The sequence below is a fragment of the Cydia pomonella genome, chromosome 17, assembly GCF_033807575.1.
Source record: "Cydia pomonella isolate Wapato2018A chromosome 17, ilCydPomo1, whole genome shotgun sequence".
Classification (NCBI taxonomy): Eukaryota; Metazoa; Arthropoda; class Insecta; order Lepidoptera; family Tortricidae; genus Cydia; species Cydia pomonella.
Genome location: NC_084719.1, coordinates 7,949,014 through 7,970,782, shown reverse-complemented (window position 1 = coordinate 7,970,782; position 21,769 = coordinate 7,949,014). Strand labels below are relative to the sequence as shown.

The following is a 21,769-nucleotide window of genomic DNA, read 5'->3' as shown; positions in this document are numbered from 1 at the left end:
GGTTCACATAGTGTTTACCTGGGACGTTACTTTTGGACTCCTAATAACCGTATGTTGCTACCCACGACACTAAACTATTTTAAACAAACAAAATAAAAATTGTGGTTCTACTAGAATCAGTAGACTTGTCGCGGTGCACTCGTGCTAAGCCTACTGATAGTACCTATTGATACATTCAATACCTTATTCCAATTGTTTTTATATTTGTAAGACGAACTGCATTAGAGTACTTCAAGCATGCAACGTGTCTTTTAATGACTGACAATTACCAGTTTATTCAACTTTATTCTGTATCCTATAAAATATAAAAGAAATGATGCCAACAAATCCAAACATTGCTAACAACATTGTTATATTAAACAGGTGAGCCTCATCGACGCCTCACAGCTCCTGGACTCCCAGTCTCTTCTGAATGCCCCAGACTAATTCCCCAAATTGTTACTAGAAAATGTGCTTTATGTATACATTTCCACGATTGCGGAATAAATACGCGAAAGATAGAGAATGTCATTATGCAATATGAACTTATTCAACGTAATGTCTTTTATGTTGGCTACTGGTTTTGAACCTTAACAGAATGTGCGTAAGGTTATTTATATTGATTCGGTCAAAGTGCCAAAATTGTGCCTAAAACTTGTGTCATGTTACTCATGTTGTGGCACTTCGTCCGTATCGTTATTAATGGTATATTACTTGTTGAAAACTAAACAGTAAAATGACGTTTACCCATAACGTAGAATTATAGAAAACATTTTCCAGTATATACTTAGTATGTATAAAAGGCGCCATTTCATTTAGTATTTTTTATATTTTGTCATCGAGAAGCGGCTCCAAAAAATTGCATGTTGCAAACATATAAAATTTATCGTAGTTATGTAAATAACAACAATTTTTTTTTTCAATACACAAAGCTACATAACGAATTAATGAGTAAGGTTTAAGTTAGTTCCTTTCTGCAGAACTACAATCAAATATGCTTTTATTGAACAAGCAGTATGTTTTTATAAAAACAATTTTATTACAATTTTTTTGCAGAATATAAATATAATTTAACGAAATATATGTTTATTTTTTTATTTAGCAATGACGTACATAATTAAAGCAAGGAGTGTATATAGTCTTAGAGTTATAATATTAATAAATGTAAATTAGTGAAACTGTCATATCGGTACAGAGCAAATTCTAACAAATAATGTTCTTAGGTATAGTTTCTATAAATATAGCGAGTGTGAATTATTTTTTTAAGTTATCTTAAGCTATGATTTGATTATACCTATTATAATATTCCATTGAACAAAATAGTGATATTTTTATAATTGTGAAATGGTAAATTGTGTAGCCATTATTTTTTTTTATTTAAAGATAGATACATAATAAAAGAGACTTATTGAGTGTATTTAAATAAAGCCAAAAGTGGCTTCTAAGTATTTCGGTCGTTATTATGCATACTATTTTAGCGCTACAAGAAAAAAACAAAAAAGTGTATTGGTATAACTTCGAAAATGAGGTCATTTTGAAAATAACCACAGCCGGTTAAAATTTTGAAAATGAAACGATAACACTTCGCGCCTACATTTTTGAAATTTGCCACTTTTTTCTACTGATGAAAATGGCTTGACAGAGTATAGAAGCATTTCCTGTTAAAGCTACTAAGTAAACCTTGTTAAGCGATGCAGATGCCTGTTTCCAAAGTAATAGTGCTTCTGATTTAGTAGATACGACCCGCGCCGGCTTCGCATGGGTATACCTTAACTAATTATACACCTAAACCAGTAGTTGGCAAACTATCTTCATGGGTGGCCCCCCTGTTTAAAACAATTAAGAGGGCCAAAATTGCAGCAAAAATGTTGATTTGCGATTATCGTGGGCCAATGCCATATATTCATTATTTCATACGACCAGCGGCGGAACAGATAAAATCCTGCGGGTCGTACTTTGCCCACCACAGACCTAAACCTTCCTCAAGAATAGATAGATAATTGATAGAAGAAAACCGCATGAAAATCCGTTTAGTAGTTTTTGAGTTTTATCGCGAACATACAGACAGACAAGCGGGGGATTTTGTTTCATAATGTGTATAAATATTAGTGATTTTCAAAATGCCCCGTTTTCGACGTTATTCCAATACACCTTACTAATAGTGTTTTAATTTTGGGTTCCATCGGACCTGAGTTAAGTAAATGCTTTATTTACATTTAAAAAAATCAAATTAAATAATTATTTAATTCACACATGAATTAGTGTTATTTGGCCTTTACGGCTTAAATTTGCAAGATTCGGTCAAGGCTTTTATCACTATTTTTGAAAGCATGTGTACAATTATTAGAGAAAATTAGCGTCGAAGAGTTATAAGAAAATAATCTTTAAAAAATACGTACAATTATTTCATTAGTCTCGGATATTTCATTTTAATATATTTGTTACCATTAAAATGTATTGTATTGTAACCTATTTGTGGAAACCAAAATAATCATAAAGTAATGTACACTTTCGTTGTGAATACGGCAGCTACCGTGTGTTTCTCGACGATATGAAGAATTTTAAATTATAAAGGTTTGTTTTCTGTACCTAAACCAATATTTCTTTAGTATTCTTATTTTCTGTATAAAACTACTTGGAAGTTTTCGTCTAAAGTTATCCGTAAAAAATACGCATTTCACACATATTTTTGTTTATTTACTAACAATATTCTCAGAAGCCTTTTTAAACATTTTCATAAAAAAAGTAACAATCAGGTTTAAGTGTCCGAACAAGCTCGGTTCTCCATACAAATGTAGTTACGCTCTCATTTTAATACGACTAGCTAGATTGTTCTGAAACTTTGTACTTACAATAGGATAAGGTATATCTATGCCTGTAATTAGTTTATGTAGCGTCAGATACCATAGTTAAAAAATACAGCGAATTGAAGTTTTTCATACAAAACTTGTGTTTGCTCTATTTCGTTTGGTTCATAAACTGGACCTATATAAACTAATTACAGGCATAGATATACCACATGTCATTGTATGTGCAAAGTTTCATTACGATTCACGACGATACTTGTATAGGAAGGTGAAATTCGGCCGAAATTGCTGCGGATTCGTAGTTATCTACTTAGACTTACTATACACAAATAATTTATTACTATACCATTGAAAATATCATAACGGTTTTATTTGATGGAGACCGACTTGATCATAAATTCATAATATGGTCGGTTGAGAATTCCATTTTGACTCGATAAATGACAAAAGGTGACGTAGCTACTAGGGAATGCTCCCCGTACTGAGTTTGTATGACGAGAACCGGGAATTCCCGGTTCTGGTACCGGGAGCACTCCTTAGTAGCTACCATACTGCCCTGCTAAGCTAAAATAGCAGTATTATAAATAAAAATTGAATTGAAATATTCATTTTCACCACACCAGCTCGTAAAGGTTCTCTTGATTGTTCAAAAACTGATGAGAAAGTTGCATTTTATCCACATGTTTAGAAAAGTAACGCCTACGTACCTGGTTCAATCTTGGAATCTTTCGCTTGCTCGGGTATCAATATTAGCACGAGCGGTTAAACAACAACTTTGCCCCCTTGTTAGACAAATAACAATTTCAAGTTTTGAGATACCACCTTCCCTCCCATGTCAACAAAATTTACTTATGTATTATATAATATATTATTTACTATAGTAATAATGGCAGCTCTTGGACTGATGATGACTTCCTCTAGGATCGAGCGTGGGAGCCACGGGCTTATAGATATATCAGGTAGAAAATAGGATAGCATCATGGACTTATTAAACAAGAAGTCCAACAACATCTATACAAAGTCGCGTTCCTCCAATATTCAGCTTTTTGCCAGATGGCGTCACTAACTCAGCAGGACCCCGTTCCGTTCATTTTCCAAATGACTTAATTTCCGTTCAATAGATGGCGCTGAATATTGAAAAAAAAACGATTGTACCATAGATAAATTAAGTACCTTAAAAGTAGCATACATATTATGAAATATATCTTAAAAAATGCGATACATTTCGCAACCCCGCTGTATAAGGTTCCCGCTGTAATGTTCTTTATAAGAACGATTTTATCTGAGAGCCTACCGTGAACACCGAAGTTCGCAATTTTCGGCCATCTTTCTCTGTCACTCTAATTAAGTCTTAACAGGAGTAAAAGAGAAAGATGCCCGCAATTTGCGATTGCGAAGTTCGATTTTCGCGGTTATAGCCCGTTTTGCCTTGACCGTAGGATTGTCTTTGACTTAACGAAACCATGCAATGGTTTCAGCGATCGCTCCTCGAGTCTAACTTGGCTATATTTGCACTGAAATTGACTATAATTCCATTTAATTTCCTTCTTACACTTTGATTTATAATGTTCCTGTGTTTGCTATTCCTCGTTATTTTAGGCATTAGAAAACACCAAGTAGGTACACTCTCTTCTTGACCTCGTCTTTTTATTTAAAAACGCTCTAAAATAAATAGTAATTATTACTCTTGGAGGATTTAACAACTGGAGACGCCTTCTGTCTGTAATTTTCCGTACAAAACAGTCTGCCGATTTTTGCGGAGGAGGGGCACTTCAAATGTATGTACGTTACGTACAAATAGCCATGTCAGATAAACGTCAGTCCATACGATACATATTACCATTGGCCGAGGTTTTCGACAGAGGGGTAAGCTCTTAAAGGCGACTCCAGTTGTTAAATCCTTCAAGCTATTACTTATGTAACCAAAATAATGTAAATGAACATAGTGTAACTCTACTCAAGGGCCCGAGCGTTTTTTGACAATTTAGTTTTCATTATATAGAGAGAAATTAAATTTACTGCAAATCAATTATGGCCAACGAATGTCGACGTTATAAAGAATGGATCGTTATATCGAGTGACGTTATATGGAGTTTACACTAAGCTATATAATTGTTACATATTGGCTGTGACTTATTTTTCAATAAAGAGACACGTCAAGATCGCGTTGTATTTTCCTTTCAGATTGATTTACGTTCGAAAAAATCGATGTACACGTACAAATTAAGATACGGACTTCGAAAAAAGTACATTTTGTGGTCCAGGGTTTCTAACCGCCAAGTTAGAAATAGAATTAACATAGAAAATAGCTTGTTGACTTGTTATCTGAGTGTATAATTGTATATTTTGTAGCATAGTAAGTTTTACGTAAAATATTGATGTAATTAATAATTCTATCGTCTGTTATTTAATAAAAACAATATCAATAATCATTGGAAAGTGTGTATAACAGCAGTTATTGTACACAGTACGAAAGATGTGATTATAATAATGATGTAGTCAGTATCGAATATTTTCATTGCACTTCTAAACTCTTACGTCTTATTGGTGTTTAGTTTAACGAGGTAAAAAGAAAATACTTTATTGTCGTCTACCGCAAAGGTTTGATTTGAACCCTCCTTAAATAGAGCCTAAAGTGCCCAAACTTTGAATTATTCAACTGGTTTTAAAGATATTTTTATGTGCTTAAGCGCTTCACACACCTTACTTAGTTAAGTAACTGACGTCAGGGCCTTAAATACATTAGACACGGTACAGTCAGCGTCAAATACTTTGTAGCAACCAAAGTAGCCAAATAGTTCGGTACACCATATATTTATATTTAGTATGGTGTACCGAACTATTTGGCCACTTTGACTGCTACAAAGTATTTGACGCTGACTGTACACCTATCTACATCTCACTTTCTTACTCTACGTATTGCTGCGTCCCTGTCGTAAGTGTGTGAAGTGTGAAGATGTTTAGATGATATTCGATACTCTACACAAGTTTTTGGAAGGACCAATTTGTAATGTCGGCATAAACGGTAAAGTTGTGATGAAGATACTCTTGTTGCGCATGTCTGCCCGCCATGGTGAAACGGTGCCATTTCGTGGTCGGCCGCGGTCGACAGTTCCTCCCAGTGCAAATTGTAAGGCGTACTGCGCTCGAGGGTACCTTACGCGATTGGAGATGGAAATAAAGAGATATTGTATGATTTTACTTGTTTTCTTTTCCTATACCTGTGGCTGTTACCTTGTCTAGAATTTTTAAATTCCTAAATTATAGCTTTATAATATTTTCAATACCTACTGCTAAACAGATCCAGATCAGATCGGCTCTAAGTCCGCATATTCTGCAAAAACTATTCAAAGTTCATTCAGAATCAATATAAGTAAAGTTGTCTACCTAATATCTTCGTATAACTTTAGTCAACAACACTAATCGTCATATTCTACGAGTTTTTATTAACATTTTATAAACGACTTCGATTCTTAAAAGGAGACACGTCTACTACGAAACAATAGTCCTACTCCTAATGAACGTGAAACATTACAAACCTTTTGCCCCAGCTTCACATTCATGCTCATAACTGGTTATGCCACCCCACTGGGCGACACTCCTCCTTTCGGCCGTTCTCGGCTCCGTACGACTCGGCATTGCTCCGAGCAATTATTAGGGTTGGCACAACGTGACGTCCTTTTGCGTGCACGACCACAGATAAGATAATGACTTGAATTTTGACAACCCTAAATAGCCGAAATGAATAGTGCCATACATAAGAAAGGGACAGCATGATTCGTCCCTGCACCGTTGTCAAACTTCAGTTTTGTAAGTGTCATTTACAGTACATATGGTGCTACTTTACCGCACTAGTGCGAAAATTAGTATATCACGTAACTGTGTAAAGCATTTAAAGGGCCATATGTACTGTAAAACATTGTACGATACATGTGCGAATAGGTAATTCGCAACTCGTGACGATTTAAAACACTCCCTTCGGTCGTGTTTTAATTTATCGCCGCTCGTTTCGAATTTCCTATCGCACTTGTATCGTAATGTACTATTTCTGTACGGTAGTCCTATTATTTATTCTGTGACATAACATATGAAAACCATCAATTCGTAGTAGACGTTAGAGCTTAACATAATTCAGTGTGGGACAGTGTGCAGCACTTGTTACTGGCACTGTTATATGGGGACAGAGAGCTTGCTTAGTCTAATTTACGGTGGTTTCACATCATCGATGGTTCTGGGCTTCAGTTGCGCTTTATCGAGCCGCTTCTTGAGCACACGCGCGCGGTGCAGCAGCCGCGTGCGCCGCCAGCTCCAGCCCGCGAGTCGCTGCCACAATACAGATCACTTAAGGCCTGTGCATACCGGATGCGTGTGCGTAAACATGCGTGTTGTACTATGTATACAGATCCTTATGAGACACGCCACATCACTTGCGTGACGTGTGCGTGCACGGCTCCAACAAACACACGCTACGCACACGCAGCCGGTGTGCTCTGGCATTTACACTAGATGAAACATGAAAGGCTCGCGGTCACCAAATAAAAACGTAACATGAAAAATGCTATTATATTTAAAAACCTTTAGCCGCCCAGACATCAAAACTTTCCAGTAGAACTTTCCAGCACAAATGCAATTTTGATTTGTCAAAATTAAGATTCAAATTAGAATGGACCTTGAAAGACCCTTTTATATACCTCTGGGCGGCTGGAGCATATGAATATATGAACCCAGAGTATAACTAAGTAGGTTGGTTTATTCTGTACATCGATGAGAGCATCTATCTAACAACTTTTCATCATATCATATGTAACGTTCCATAGGTAAAGGTACCTTATGGCGGTTGGCGCTTACGTCGCTCTCAGCACCGCATTAGTAATGGAGAGTCGTTAATAATAGCATATAATTTTCAAACAAAGCAAACTCTACTGTTTTTTTTATTTACACTTATAAAGCCCGACCAGAAATATATGATCATTGTCAAGAGGGCGCTGTTATTCTCATGTTTAGTTCCAATGAAATTCCGCAATATGGCGCGTGATCATATATTACTGGTCAGGCTTTAGTTGGAATTTCACTGGCAAATTTGGATATTTTGTTTAATGGCCAATAGAACATAGATACGATACTCTCTGAATCTAAGTAGATTTTGTTGTATAGATTTATTGCGATTGCAAAGTAATTTTCTTCTATTTATGGAGTGTAGGTTGGTTCAAATTGGAAAGCAATGATTTATGCGTGTTATTCAGATGTTTAAAGGGCGAATACAAACACCAAGTCAACAGAGCATGTACTTTATTCATGCGTTATCAAATAAGTTAACAACCAACAATATAATTATCATTCAAATTACAATATCTAAAGTTTTGTCTACACAAAGCACTCAATTCATACGTAATACATGCCTCAATCAGGGAATGAATGTGCTAAAAGTCAATGCAATAAAATTGTAGTGAGGTATGAAAATTGCAGAAACACTAATTGGTTTGTAACTTTAAATTACAAACCAAGACACATTGAAAGAAAAGTGTACCACCATTTTGTAATGAATATATTTTAAAGTCTAGGTACTAAATGACTAATTTATGGTCAAATATACCCGTTAATAAAAAAACAAATTGTGATTGTACTACCGACCACTCGATCGTGGTCACAACATTCATTGTACTTTAGATGTATGAGAATATGCATTTAAATATATTAAAAAATACACATCAAACGTGAACCATAATTTCAACGGTATAATAAAATGTCAGTTAAATAATTGAGGCATGTACCATAACACAGCACTATAACTATTATAAATGCATTGTTAGATATGTCACCATTAAAATATTTTTGATCCAAGCAAGACACAGCTTTAAACAACAAAATAAAAATATGCACTGTAATGTCACCTCCATTAAAATCAATGTTAAATTTTTAATTAATTACACGATAATTTAGAATAAAACAAATGATTATAGGAACTAAAGTGACTTGACTTCCATTACCCATTTGACTTTTAACATAAAGATCCATTTTAATAATCATCAGTATCATCACATCATATAACCCATTATCTCAATTATTGCTTTGCAGAATCGTTGACGAAATAAAATCGAGACTATTAGATAGCTCAAAAACTTAAGAAGTGCTTTTAGTCCGTAGAAATAACAAGAAAGTTCGTAACTAAAGAAATACTTATTATAATAATATCCCCAATAGCATACAAAGGCACGGCACGTGTCTTCTGTGCCCTTGAGTTGCCAGTGGGTTTCAATTTTTGCATGAAGAAAAAAAAATGTCTTCTTTTACCCATTTAACCCTCTTTTTTGGGCGTACAGCTAACTCGCACGGACTTTTTAATTGAACGAAGAGCACTTGTTAAGTTTTTAACTTATATCCTACCAAGCCAGCTTTGTAAGTAGGAAGAGGCGGTAAATTTGATCACTTAAGCTATACTCTGACACACTCACTTTGTCAGTAGAAAAAGGCGCGAAATTCAATTTTTTTATGGGAAGTCAACTATTCGCGCCTACTTTTTTAAATTTAACGGCTTTTTCTACTGACAAAGTGGGTGAGCCAGAGTATTTTCCCGCGCCTTTGTTTACTGACAAAGTTATCTTGCCGGGGTATATAGTAATATACAAGTTAGCAGCGGGCCGGAGCCGGGAGCCGGGAGCGGGCCAGCGCGGGCGGCGCTAGCGCTCCCACGCGCGTCAGTTGTCGTCTTCGTCATTCTCAAACATCTCGCTGTAGTCTTGGGAGTGTTCGAAATCTTTCAGATCCTGAACAAAAAACAGCCAATTTAGCCTTGTGTTAGATACATGAGAATGAATAAGAATACAACTCAGTTGTGTATATTTTTAAGCAAGCGAGCAAAGTGAGAAGTAATATTCATGCGAACACACTATTGAAAGCCAAGAAACAACTTTTACAACAACTAGATAACATTTTGTTAGTATTGGCTAAAAAGTAATTTAATAAAGAGCATTAACCGCTGTTATCTATTAATAATAATAATAATAATTCAGCCTATATACGTCCCACTGCTGGGCACAGGCCTCCTCTCATGTGCGTGAGGGCTCGGGCTATAGTCCCCACGCTAGCCCATTGCGGATTGGGGACTTCACATACACCTTTGAATTTCTTCGCAGATGTATGCAGGTTTCCTCACGATGTTTTCCTTTACCGAAAAGCTAGTGGTAAATATCAAATGATATTTCGTACATAAGTTCCGAAAAACTCATTGGTACGAGCCAGGATTTGAACCCGCGACCTCCGGATTGAAAGTCGGACGTCATATCCACTCGGCCACCACCGCTTGTTATCTATTATGTTTGCATTATAGCTTTTTGCCTTCATACGCACAGTTTTCATACTGTCACTCACCCATGAAGCAAATCAAGAACAGGCTATATGCCTATGCCTAGCGGGCACTAAAATAATTTCAATCAAGATTTGATTGATGGAACGACCGGACTACCTCACTCGCTATGATCTAAAAATGTTTAGGCTATAACATTTTTTAATCTGGCACTGCTCTTTACTAATTTACATCTCTCTGGTATGGTAAGTAAATAGCTTGTATACATAGATGACCTACCTGGAACATGCCATTGGCCACGGCGTAGCCCGTCATGGCGATGGCGGCGAACAGCGCCGCAAGCAGCTTGTTGCGGGTCTGGTGCGGGAAGTTGGCTGCCTCGCGGTCGGACTGCGTGCCTGTTGACTGCTGCTTTGCGTTTTGTCTGTTGTATTCTGAAAATTAATTTAATATTATAACCTGTATATTCAGTGTGAAGATAAATTTGAGTAGAATTCTAAGTTGTAATTTATAGTATAAAATACACATGATTAGCCGGCTCACACAGAGCGAGCATCCGCGCGAGGCAATTTCCTCACGCACAAACCAGCCACGTGCGCTTTCATCGCCCGAGCGCGCCGCCTCGGCCGAGGCACGTCTACACTGGCCGGTTTGTGCGTGAGGAAATTGCCTCGCGCGTACGTGCTCGCTGGCTCGCTCTGTGTGGACCCGCCTATTTCCTAACTTAGCAAGTTAGCACTTAGCACAACCTAAAGAGAGTCGGTATTTAAAACACTACTTTCGTGAACATTTGGTAATTTGACGAATACCAAATAGACTTCACATAGACAGTTATTTACGATACAAGTGCGGAAAGTAGGAAATTCGCAGGTGGCGATAAATCAAAACACGACCGAAAGGAGAGTTTAAATCGACACGAGTTGCGAATTACCTATTCGCAAGTGCATTGTAAAACGTTTTACAGTACATGTGGCCCTTTAAATTTCTGACATAGGCACGCACGGAAAGTGCTTATACCCGCACTAGTGCAGGAAAGTAGCACCATATGTACTGTAAAAGTGCGAAAAACAGAAAATTTGCAACGAGTGGCGACAAATTAAAACACGACCGAAGGGAGTATTTTAAATCAACATAAGTTGCGAACTACCTATTCGCACATGTATCGTACAACGTTTTACGGTACATTTGCCCTTTAAATTTTCGATATAGTTACGTAATGCGCTAATTATCGTGCACTAGTGCAGTGAAGTAGCAACATACGAGTATGTCGGTACTGTAATTTTTTGTCCCTGAAAGTATCTTTATCTCATGAGTTTATTTTAATTATTTTACTTTAGCTTTTGAACTTTAATGAAATATCATAATGATGACATACCAACTTATGTCAGTGGTTAACGGATAATCAAATCTAACAACCCACGCTCACATATCTGATTGAGCTGATTCACCATGTCTATAAAAGTTTTTGAGAATTGTCTTGATGCATATGTAAAGGCTGCTAATCTATTGCAAATTTGCCCTAGTCATAGATGAGATTCCCTTAATTACCACTTACCATCAGTGACCTGTCTAAAGTTCTTCTGATTAATCCTCGCAACAAACCTCGTGAGGTTAGCAATGCCTTTAACATGGTTAGCCAGCGTTGCATTAGGGAAGGGAGCCTTGACTAGAGGAGCGAGGTAAGCAAACACAGTGGCATCAAATGAGGAGGGCCGGTTACCAAAGAAATATTCACTCTCTCCGAGCCTGTCTGACAGGGTTTTAAGGCACTTTTCTGCTTCACTGTATATCTGGAATTGTTAAGTCAAATTTAAGTGAAAATTCAGACTTGGCCATAGAGTTCATCAGGTGTGAATTGAACAGGGTTTAAATAGCCATAACACTTATTCACTTATTCGTTTTTATTTTGTTTATAGGGTTTCATAATATTGTTGTTTGACTTTGAGATAACAATATGGTTTGTAAAGTGTCACCACAAAATACAATTGTTCTAGCCAGTGAAATTGGTTGAATCTATTGATTTTGTAACTCAAATACAAGCAACTTCCTCTTTCACACAAATTTACCTCTCAGCATGCTAGATGCTTTATTGATTTAAATAAAGCTTTCGATTTTATTGACCATTCAATTCTCCTGAATAAATTACGTTGTACGCATAAGAGCGAACGCTAATGAATGGATCAAAAGCTATTTAGAGGAGAGATTGCAGTGTACAGAAACGGATAGAGTTATTTGTAAAAATAAAAAGTTACCAAAAGGTTTCGGTCTACATTCTTGGTAAAAGGTACTGGAGTTCCTCAAGGTAGTATCCTCGGCCCTTTACTGTTTTTAATTGCAATTAACGACTTTCCTAGCTGTATTAGGCCGGACTGTATTATATTTGCCGATTATACTACCCTAGTAATAAAAGGAAACAAAAATCTTCTTGAGGCTAATGTAAACAAAACCTTAACAGACATTGCCTAGTTACAAAAGAAATATGTAAATTGCAAATCAACATAGATAAGACAAAAGCAATGAAATTAATATGCTGAAAAGCCATTAGCTTTAGACATTAAATATGATAACACCAAAATAGAGTTAGTAGACAATAGGCTAGATGAATTTTTTTTATGAATGGTATCAATCGTTCAGGTTCGTTTTTAGAATCAAATGTCTATATGGGGCTCATTGCATTAAAGCAATACAAAAGTCAGAAATGATAGTCAAAGTCCGACAGTTGTACTTCACTCGCGAAACGCTCCCAACAAAATGATAAGCAAACATGACGTCACGGTCACTGAGAGCCCATCTTGAAATATGAAAAACATTAAAATTGTGATTTTGTCGGTGAAATATTGCGTTTATGTATATATTTGCGATACAATATTTTTTTGGATAAAATGTAAGGAATCGAATGGTACCCTTATTTTATTCCTTTTTGGAAATAAAAATAAAACCTTTAATTTTGAAACTTTCAGGTCCTAAATTTTTTTATCATTTCCATATATTATTTTAATAACCACATTATTGTGATAAATTGCTCATTTGCTATCTATTTTACTAGATTTCGTTATAAAATTCAAAATGTTTCATCATCCCTATTGTACATTTTTATTAGGATTTAATATTGACAAGCATTTAAATTTGTAAGAAGACCATATTTGTAAGAAGTTGAACAAGTTTGTCTTTGCTCTAAAACAACTGAGGCAAACAGTCATTAGAAGTGGTGATGTTGCCATATCATGGATATGTATCATCAGTGCTAGGCTATGGTTAAGTTCTTTGGGGAAATTCCATAGATATAGAGTGAGCCTTTATATTACAAAAAAGGTGTATCCGAGCTTTAGTTTATGGAAGGCCACTGTTCAGGTAATTTAAAATATTGCCACTCCCGTGTCAACATATAAAGGAAGCCTGCCTATTTGTTAAGGAGAACCCTAACTATTTTATATACCATTGTGAGACAAGTACGGAACACACGAGGGCACAATACAAAAATCTAGTATTCTAGTACATCATCCTCCTTGTTGCTGTTACAATTATAAGAAAAACTGCTATAACATGTGCATAACCCTATGTAACAATTTACCTGATATTCATTTTCTAATTTAATTTAAATTATAAAATGAATCATTTAAAATTACATTGACAAATTGGTTGCAAGAAAAGTATTATAATATTAAGGAGTACTTGGATAAATATAATTAGGTATAATAAGTATTTAGTAAGTAAGCAATGCTCTCAGCAGCACATTGCATGTTGTACTTGCATGTACTATTTGCATGCAGGTTGAATACGATTTCTTGTACCGTGTTCATGCAAATAAATAAATTTGAATTTTAATCTAGTCATCTGGCCTGTTTATTACTAGTTTTCAAATTGGATCTAGTTTAGCAAATGAGAACTAACCCTACAAAAAAAATTGAACCATAGTATCAAAACAAAGTAAAAATGTGAATTGAGACTTAGTGTGGTTGTTGGTTTTCGTTTGAAGAACTATATCCAAGTCAAGAAATCAGATTTGATGAACATACTGAAATTAAACTTACCGTTTTTTCTATTTCTCTAAGGTCTGTATGCTCTCCATAAAGAGCATCAATCATCTCTTTAGCTGCTGTTTGGTATCTGGAGGGATAGTAAAAGTTGAAGGGAATTCTCAAAGCCTTAGCATATGTGGGCCGAGTCAAATCTGCATAGTTCTTCTCATCCACCCACCACGCAAACTGGTATGCAGGGTAGAGTTTCTCACTCAGGTACTGGGTAAAGGCACTGGCTTCGGCTGCTTGCTTGGTGTTTAAGTGGACATCTGTGCTGTAATGCTGATGAAATATTGATCAATAAAACTGTCTTACCTATTAACTATTTGAAGTTCAGTTCAAAATATATGGTTATTCATATTAAGTATAGCACTTTAAAGAAGCTCCGTCACTTACCAAGGTCTTTAAATGATCAACAACTTCTTCAAAATTAGTAAGGACGGTGCGCCCATCGCGCATGACTGGAAGCCTGCCTTTGGGTGTGAAAAATGGATTGTTTGATTCCCGCACTTTTACTGGCACTCCAATAAATTTCATATAGGTCTGTGGGTGAAGAGAAATTAAAATATTACACATACACCGGTATTCGCGAGACGGAGGTTATATTATAAAATTATTGTGAAGAATACTTACTAAAACTTTAAGACATTCTGAATCAATCGAAGCCAGACCCCATTCCCCTCTCCATATATCCAATTCTATACTTGCCATTATTTTCTGTAAATAATCTATTCAAAAACTATTTTTTGGAAATTTTGCTAACATTCAATAAACTTTTTTTTGTACTGCCACTACTGCCATAGAATTCTCGATTACATATAGACTATTCATAGACATAAAAGACTATTGAAATGTCATAGTACGTCATAGACAATAGAAATTGTGAGCCATGCAGTGCTGGAGAGTGTGATATCCTCATTTACAACTACATCAGGTGGTATATAAGAGATTTAATTAGAGAGCAAATGAAAAAGGAACGAGTCAATTGTCAAGTCTTGTCAAATGTCAAGAAAATGTTGTCTATGGTTGTTATTGAAATGATTACATGCTATTTTTGTGTTTGAGTTATTTTTCTATTTTCAGTCGATATTGTGAGATATTCCAATTTATAAAGGAGTTTGACTCATTCTTTAAAGTGTACCAATTTAATTATCGTGCCTGTTTCATTCCAAACGAAATTACTAAAACTTAAAACATGTCTATTCAGTGGACATTTATCGCCGGCTATCTGTACTTCGAAGTTGCAATAGTCGCAATAATGATGCTTCCCATCGCCAGTCCGCGACGATGGCAGCAGTTCTTCAGATCGCGACTGTTCGCCATGTTCCGCGAGCATGCCGCATTTTACTTCTACGTTTTACTCGGCGTACTGAGTTTGTTCCTCATGGATGCGGTCCGTGAGATGAGGAAATACTCACATACGGATAGCCACGTGCATCTCTCAACCGAAATGAAAGGCAATGTAAAACTCTTTAGAGCTCAGCGAAACTTTTACATCACTGGATTTGCCATTTTCTTGGCATTTGTCATAAGGCGCCTTGTTACTATGATATTAATACAAGCTGAGCTGTTAGAGAAATCAGAAAGGATTATTAGAGAAGCTGAAACTGCTAAGGACCTTGCCAAGACTACTGTATTGACACAAGCTCTGCAGTCCGCTGGGGATTCTAACAATGTGGAAAATTTGGAAAGGCTGTTGCTGGATGAGCAAAACAGAGTCAAAGAATTGGAGGAGGAAGTAACATCATTGAAAGAACAGCTGAATGAAGCGAAATGTAAATTGGCTGAAAAGAAGTCGGAATAAGTCTGTGATTGTTTTGGTGTGGAAAATGGAGATTAATGTTAACCATATGCCTAACTCTAGGTGTATTCACATTAGTGTCCCCCACTCAACAACCGCTGCCATAGACTGTGCCCAGTGGGGACAAATGGGAATACACCTAGCTTTAATATTTGATTAGAGGTTTTTAAGGAAAATAATTTAAGGTGGTTCGATTTTCATACAAAAAACAATCGCTATTTATTAATTAATTACACAATATTATTACATAAATAGTTGCGCATCTATTTACTTTCGAATATTCATTTGCGCTAAATTAATAGAAAAACTTTGTTTCATACAGAAACATGCAATAATCAACGTTATATTTTTATAAATTTTACTCATGTGTGTGTGACAAATGTCGTGTACAAATACATTGCGGCGTTGCCACTCCATGCTTCGGACGGCCATCGGCGCGACGTTGCGATGTTTGACGCGTTTTTAGCTGACTCTGTCGACACTGACACTCAGTGTGACAAGGCATACGATATAATTTGGGCCCCGGTATGACATAATGTTCCATAGAGCATTATCGTACACTAAAGTACTATAATTTCAGCCCTTGGATGATGCCACCTTAAAAGTCTAGTAATTTGAAGCAAAATATGACACTTTCTCTCAGAAATAGGCTAAAATTAGTATATTTTGGGTGTTCGGCTCCTTGGTGTAAGTTTAAAGTTTAAAATGTCTCAATTTCCTGTATACCGTTTGAGTCTATCCCAAAAATACACAAACATAAACAGATTTTTTGCGCAATTTAGACGAAAATTGTCTTTTTTTTATTATTAATTGGAAATTTAAGCTTATTTTTTACATTTTTAGGGGCTGCCTTTTTGATTGGCGTACGATATTTTTTTCAACGGTACAATAATATTGACACTCAAGTACGATAATTCTCTTCCGCTCGCCTGGCAACACTGCTGAAACTTGACAGGACCTGGGGGCCTACCGCGAAAACCTAAATTCGCAAATTGCGGGGATCTTTCTCTTTTCTTCTCGAACTAAGACGTAATTAGAGTGACAGAGAAAAATGCCCGAAATTGACGAATTTCGATTTTCCCGGTAGCCGCCCCGGTGCTTGACGTACTTGATAGAAAACAACGCTGCCGCATGTTCTGAATTGTGATTTTATGTGTTTTTGGATTGAAAATGATAGCGACGTTATGGCTCCTCTACATGATGGCCCAGCGAAGGCCAGTCCAAGGGACGCATTTATGCGTTAGAGGGAGCAAGTGATATTGCCATCTCACTTTACCGCATAGCTGCGTCCCTTGGACTGGCCTACGCTGGGCCATCGTGTAGAGGAGCCCTTACAAAAGTTACGTCAAGTTACAAAAAACATCGATATTCTGGTCCGCGAAAAACCAGGAAAAGTGTAACTGTAATTGGAGTCTACAAAAATGACCAATTCATAGAAAATATGACCTAGAAACTAGTTAATTTTTATAAAACTCAATTTTGCCCGAGATTGTACTTAGGCGAATACCTAAGGGAGCTAAGTGTATTGATCTTGAATAATTAGTTGGCTAATATATGACTCCAACATGATATGGACATTTACATCATAACTATTATACCTAGTTGGTTACTAAGTTCTGTTACTCGATTTCTTTCTTTCTTCCTAGCGTTGTCCCAGCATATTGCCACGGCTCAATGGAGCCTGGGGTCCGCTTTGACAACTAATCCCAAGATTTGGCGTAGGCACTAGTTTTTACGAAAGCCACTGCCATCTGACCTTCCAACCCAGAGGATAAAACTAAGCCTTGTTGGGATTAGTCCAGTTTCCTCACGATGTTTTCCTTCACCGAAAAGCGACTGGTAAATATCAAATGATATCTGTTCTGAAGTTCTGTTACTCGATTTGCAACCTCTTTATTTCCGTTAAAACAAATGCTACCGATAAAATAAAAAATGACATAATGTGGTGGATTTGTGAGCTATAATTATATACCACACATAACGCTTATCTCGTCGTATCTATAATGAATTGGGGCCTAAAAGAGAATCGTATTCCAATTTTTTGAAACGCTTGTATTACTTTCTATATTAACTAAAAGTTGCCTTAAAATTCAGCTTTTATACTAAAAACGGCTTTAAATATGTTAAATTAACAAAATATATTTTGACAGATGCTTTCGCGTCCAAAACGCTCTTTGAAAATTGTGTGACGTCACAGTTTATGGTTTGACACATAACTACATACACACGTAGAAGATACGAACTGTCAACTGATATTTGTCATTTGTTGTTAATCGCCTAACTGTCAACAGTGTCAATCCGAGAGTTGTGACGTCATCAGAATCTTCAATGACGTTTCGAGTTTGGTCACGTGACGTGTGCCAAAAGATATTTTAAATTCAATATTTACAAAAATATGGTCATTACAGGTCCCCTAAAAGTAGTTTAACATGTTCTTATAATCCAAAAGAATTTATTGGGATACAATTATGCCCTAAGATTTGTAGATGGAAACAACCCTATTGCGTTGCACAAATGTGGGCACCCGCTAAACATGATTTTGGGTGTGTCATACTCAGGGCTAACACAGATTCATTTCTGTGAAAAAGGTGTGAAAACCGGAAACTGGAAACCGTTCTCGAACCAATAGTGAAGCCCTTAAGCCACACCCTATTTCAAAACCAGCCATGGATCTTTGAACAGGACTCAGCTCCTGCACATAAGGCAAAAACAACTCAAGCCTGGTTTCGAAGGAACAAAATTGACTTTATTGTCCACGAAGACTGGCCGTCCTCCAGCCCGGACCTTACCCCCTGGATTATGCCATATGGCAGGTTATTGAGGAGAAAGCCTGTGCTAAACCCCACACAAATCTTAACTCCCTCAAGCGGGCCATAGTTAAGACAGTGACGGAATTAGACATGACAATCGTGCGTGCCGCTATTGATGACTGGCCTCGTCGTTTGAGGGCCTGTGTCAAAGCCAGAGGAGGCGATTTTGAATGATATTGTCATATGTAATTCCTGATTTTGTGTACTTCATTTTAATATATACTTTATTAAACTTTCGTTGGTATATTTTATGTAGATAAAGATTATTGCAGTAACAGAATTTAATAACCAACTAGGTAGAAAACAATGCAATACATAAACACATAAATTGGATATGATGTGATCCGTTGAATGAAATTGACAATAAATAAAATAAATAAATAATTTTCTATCCCTAGGCATTGTGTGAAACTTCTAGTTGTGTCAAAATATCGGGAAATCAATAATATAAACAAACATGGTAAATATCTCATTTCTTTCTATAATGGTTCTAATAGAAGGCCATGCAATTTTGTAACTCACTGTAATTTAATTAAATGTATCGTAAAAAAAAGGTTTTAATTCTACTGTAAAATAGTACCTACTTTTTTAAAGGCTCGGCAGTAAGGGAAAACAGCGTTTTTTTTTTTTTAAAAATACCGGAAAATCTGACTTACAAATTTGGACTTTCTTAGGTTCATTCTACTTAGAATCTTCTCCACCCTAGCATTAAAAAAGATATCCTAAAATATCCATACCATTACGTCACATTTTAGTGTGAAAGAAATTTTAGTGTAAAACTAAAATTTCAATACAAATTTTCGGGTTTTTATAGCACGAGGATTGATTATGCTAGTGATTCTGAGTTGGAAGAACCCAAAAATATCATGATGTGTGAGAATCAGATTTTTAATATTTTTATGGAAAAACGCTCATATTTCTCATAAAATAATTTATTAATAATAGGTACTTGATAATACTGATAAAAAAAAAATTAATGAGTCTCGAACCCACATCCTCTTGCATGTATTTCCACGTACATACCGCAACGATATTGAAGCCTAATCACGCTGTGCCAAATTGTCTACTACAAGGATCCCAGTACGACTGTTTGAATGTGTGAGTGATAGTTAGAAATAGAGTCGAGAAACATTCTCTCGACATTAAGGGGTAGTTTTTGTACAATGAAGTGTTCAATGTTTGTTTTAATAGTTCAATATTTATTTAAAGAGTGCGCTAAACATAATTTACAGTATAGAAATACCAAAGACTACTCCACAAAAAAATTAAAACTCAAAATTTGCAATTGTGGCGCCATCTAGTGAGGTTTAAGCTTTGGGTAACCTAGTCGAACCACCTTAAATAAAAAACCTAGTCATACTATCTGAAAAAAAAAAACATTTCCAAAAAACAAAACAGAGATATTAAGAACATAGTTCCAGCCAGTTAATGCATTGTTAAATTATAAATCACATTTTATTACCCTCTAGGCAAATATACTAAAAAAGTCTATAAATATTGAAACATTTAAAACTGTAAAATAAACTCCTATATTCACTTGGTATTAATAGATTATAATTAAGTGTTCTGCTCTCTTGGCTTATTTCTGAAAACGGTTTTCAATAAATCATTCTTTTAATAACATTGTTTTTTTTTTACATTCAGAAAAATATGTGTGCAATAATCACAAACAAACAAAATATTTAAGTGCTCATTTAAAAAATAACTGCTAGAGTTATTACAAAGGGTCCCCAGTCCCCATTAGAAACCGACGTGACAAGGACAACCTGCTAGAGTGAGATAACAATACCTAATTTTTTTTACTTTTTTACTCTAATATAGTATAGCAAACCAAATTTGTCCATAAATAAGAACCAAAAAACTATGGCTTATAAAATAAATAAGATTAAAAAAAAAAGAACCAAAAAAACCATAATCCCTTTCTTTTGGTTGCTAGTACTAAGCGTAAGTCAAAGAAAGTATTCTCTCTGTTTATGTTTGAAATGAGATAGTCCCTTGTCAGTAGAAAATAAAAACAGTTTTTTCTTGGGAAGTCAACTCTACGCCTACATATTTTTATTTTGCCGCCTTTTTCTTCTGACTAAGCGGGTGTGCCAGAGTATAAAATAATAAAGCCTCATTATTTATCTATGGAATACCGTATGGCGTTCTCGTCGATCTCCCAAACGCAGGAAAACGCCAACCGCTCTTCGCCGCCGTTTGTACCGTATATTGCCTCAGCTCTGCAGCGAAATGTTATTTAAACGTCATAATTTTATAGAAGTTTCACTTATAAATTAACACTTGACCGTCTGTGTTATAAACATTGCTGCATAGTTATCTTGGTCTACGTTTGGACGATTTTGAATTGACAAAGGTGTGATACCTCTTATAATTGGATCTCCTATCTTATCTGTGGTAAATCAACCTAATGTCAAAAAGCTTGACATTGACGTGTTGAGTTGACATATACTGTAGCAGAAAAAAAGGGTGAAAACTTGGGAAAATCTAGAAATTTACTCGATATACTGACTTTCTACTTGTGTAGAATACGGAAATTTTTAAACTAATACTATTGTAAAGCATTATCTGAGTGTATCAGTCACAATATAGTTTGAATTGTGTTTTGTTATTGTTTACGAAGCAGCTCGCTGCGCGTTGACTTGGAGACGAACGGGACAGCGGACGGCACCGTTATACCTTATTTATGAATGTGGGAATCTTCAATAGAGTCAACCATAAGGTGAGTAACCTTTCCTGTGCCTTAATAATAGAAGTTTTAATTTGCATACTATGTGCTCAAACAGGTGTGTAAGGTGGCCTTTGGAGTTTTGATTGATTAGTTACTAAACGCCCTGAAACTGTCTTGTATTGAATGTCCTTCTCCTCAAGTGAACTTATGTAAGTTTATGTTTAGGAGATATTCTTTGACTATGGTCCCTTCAAAAATATAGCCAATGCAAACATTAGAAGTTCAAGTTTCTAAAGATGAAATATGTTAGTGAATGAATATTTCATGCTGCAAAAAATATATCCAAATTATTTATAAAGTCGCCGTGGTAAATGCCTCT

The 21,769-nt window shown here is 35.9% G+C and overlaps 4 protein-coding genes across 9 annotated transcripts in view; 3 read left to right on the top strand and 1 right to left on the bottom strand.

The window, feature by feature from the left end:
* Positions 1-4,407, top strand: part of LOC133526881 (myotubularin-related protein 10-B) — a 33,748-nt gene extending 29,341 nt beyond the window's left edge. The window contains exon 14 of the mRNA XM_061863716.1: positions 364-4,407. Within this exon, the coding sequence (XP_061719700.1) occupies positions 364-426 (63 nt within the window). The 3' untranslated portion in view covers positions 427-4,407. The remainder of the gene's footprint in view (positions 1-363) is intronic.
* Positions 4,408-5,627: 1,220 nt separating this feature from the next.
* LOC133526883 (metaxin-1) lies at positions 5,628-14,934 on the bottom strand. Of its 2 annotated transcripts, none has more exons than XM_061863719.1 (6): positions 14,742-14,934; positions 14,505-14,651; positions 14,121-14,390; positions 11,645-11,879; positions 10,369-10,523; positions 5,628-7,109 (listed from the first exon to the last, which is right to left on the bottom strand). In XM_061863719.1, exons 1-6 carry the CDS (start codon positions 14,817-14,819, stop codon positions 6,990-6,992), a joined length of 1,005 nt encoding a protein of 334 aa, XP_061719703.1. In that variant the 5' UTR covers positions 14,820-14,934; the 3' UTR covers positions 5,628-6,989. The 2 variants fall into 2 exon arrangements, with proteins under 2 accessions (XP_061719703.1, XP_061719704.1); XM_061863720.1 differs by lacking the exon at positions 5,628-7,109 and adding an exon at positions 8,059-9,550.
* Positions 14,935-15,113: 179 nt separating this feature from the next.
* On the top strand, positions 15,114-16,093 carry LOC133526880 (B-cell receptor-associated protein 31-like). Its single transcript, XM_061863715.1, has one exon. It carries the CDS (start codon positions 15,304-15,306, stop codon positions 15,910-15,912), a length of 609 nt encoding a protein of 202 aa, XP_061719699.1. The 5' UTR covers positions 15,114-15,303; the 3' UTR covers positions 15,913-16,093.
* A 5,008-nt stretch (positions 16,094-21,101) lies between these two features.
* LOC133526879 (ral GTPase-activating protein subunit beta) overlaps positions 21,102-21,769 on the top strand; it is a 33,824-nt gene continuing 33,156 nt past the window's right edge. For 2 of the 5 annotated variants that reach the window (XM_061863712.1, XM_061863709.1), the window contains exon 1: positions 21,103-21,441. In XM_061863712.1, coding sequence (XP_061719696.1) covers positions 21,406-21,441 — 36 coding nt within the window. In that variant the 5' untranslated portion in view covers positions 21,103-21,405. Of the gene's footprint in view, positions 21,442-21,769 lie in introns of all 5 variants that reach the window. The other 3 variants (XM_061863711.1, XM_061863714.1, XM_061863710.1) reach the window with 2 other exon arrangements.